Source organism: Penaeus monodon, chromosome 21, assembly GCF_015228065.2.
Source record: "Penaeus monodon isolate SGIC_2016 chromosome 21, NSTDA_Pmon_1, whole genome shotgun sequence".
Taxonomy (NCBI): Eukaryota; Metazoa; Arthropoda; class Malacostraca; order Decapoda; family Penaeidae; genus Penaeus; species Penaeus monodon.
The window spans coordinates 34696760-34698407 of NC_051406.1; the positions used below are offsets into that span (position 1 = coordinate 34696760).

At 32.9% G+C, this 1648-nt stretch overlaps 1 protein-coding gene across 1 annotated transcript in view; it reads right to left on the bottom strand.

Annotated features, from left to right (window-relative positions):
* LOC119586732 overlaps positions 1–1648 on the bottom strand; it is a gene marked incomplete in the record, with an annotated part of 4969 nt that overhangs the window by 2190 nt on the left and 1131 nt on the right. The window contains 1 exon segment of the mRNA XM_037935459.1: positions 14–351. Within this exon segment, the coding sequence (XP_037791387.1) occupies positions 14–71 (58 nt within the window).

Here is a 1648-nt window from a genome sequence, read left to right on the forward strand (position 1 = left end):
ACATTACGCTTACCCGGCAAATACAGTGCTTGCAACGGAGACGGGGATACGGCGGAGAAATTCTTCCTCATTTTGAGAATCCACTCTTACGCAGCCAAGAAGTTTTTGCAATCAGTGGCGATGCAGTAGTCGGGTGTTCATATTTTTGAAGGAGTAGAGATGAATCTTTTCGATTTTATTTCTTACGGGTCTTGGAAAGGTCCTTTGCTACTCACCATATTGTGTTTCTCTCTTCTGAGTTTTTTTCTGGGTGTTTCAGTTTTTCTGTGATTAATCTTTCAATGTTGCTAGTTTTAATCTTACAGCTGTTTACCTCTGATTCTCTGTATATTTTGGACTTTCTTTCCCTGTCTGCAAAATGAAATGTTGATCAATGTGAGAAAACGACAAAGGATACACACCATTAAAGTAATCATATTTTTATTCTTGTATTATAATACAGCAACATCAGTATAATTTCTTTGTAACCTTCACATTTGTTCCATAGAAAACAATCACTGATTGATTCTCATAGCATTTTTTTATCAGCTTCCTTTCTCCGAAGCTGATAATAAACAAAAAGATACTGGTAGTGGAATACATTACCCCTATTTTTTACGTTAATCTCTTTTCTCATAAAATCAATATAATTCAAGATCACAATCATCATAAAACCGGTATTTAATCATGAAAAGTTTAATTGTATTTTAGCTTTTAGAATGATTAATCCGTGCCAAGCCTGACTAGCCTTACAAAAATAGTCTTCGACAACTTGTAACCTTCTATATAAACGAAAACACCAATAAACATGACTTTTAAACATGAATTTTATTTGAGTTACTCTCGAGGTTTCTTATATACAGTAGCGTGGCCTCTTTACATGTACTTTTGATGAAAAATAGTACAAGTAGGTATTACACATTTCCACATTACACCAAAGGTAACAATCACCAAAGGAATACGTTCTTCTTCTACACATTAATGGATTTTCTAGAATTGAAATAAAGTGATATATTCTTAAGGTCTCTCCGGATCTCCTACCTTTATTGTCATTTTTCGTCCAAATACATAGCAAATAATGTCCAACGACAGTGATATAGCGAGGATATCACGGTGTTTTCAACATTTTACGTCACGTTTGTGCTTAACGACATCTCAAGGCAGACATTAATATTTATATACACTTATATTCAACGGGAAATCTGTACAATCTGGAATTCAAACAAATCTACAGTACTTATAGAAAACGTTCAGTAAGACTAAAAATATATGTATTTCTAAACTGTTTTAATACATATGAAATACATTCTCAGCAAACTGTTTTCTTCAGAAGTGAACCCCTTCGAAATTTGCATTGTGCGGCATTTGCTCTCTTCCTACCAACATAATCAACTTTGTGTACTTCAGTCAGTGCCGAAAGATTCTTAAAACAAGAAAAAAAACTCTTAGTGCGGATAATCTGCGTTATTGTTTTATTATATATACGAACAAAGAATAAGATATTAAACACCACCAAACTAATCATAACAACCATGATTTTGATAACAAAGACAAAATAACTTAATCCTTATAACCAGATTTAATTCATTATTGTTATTACTCAATTATTCGTTTATTTTCCCATTTACCCATTTAATTTCCTTACCGGCTTTTTGCATCACCACTGTCT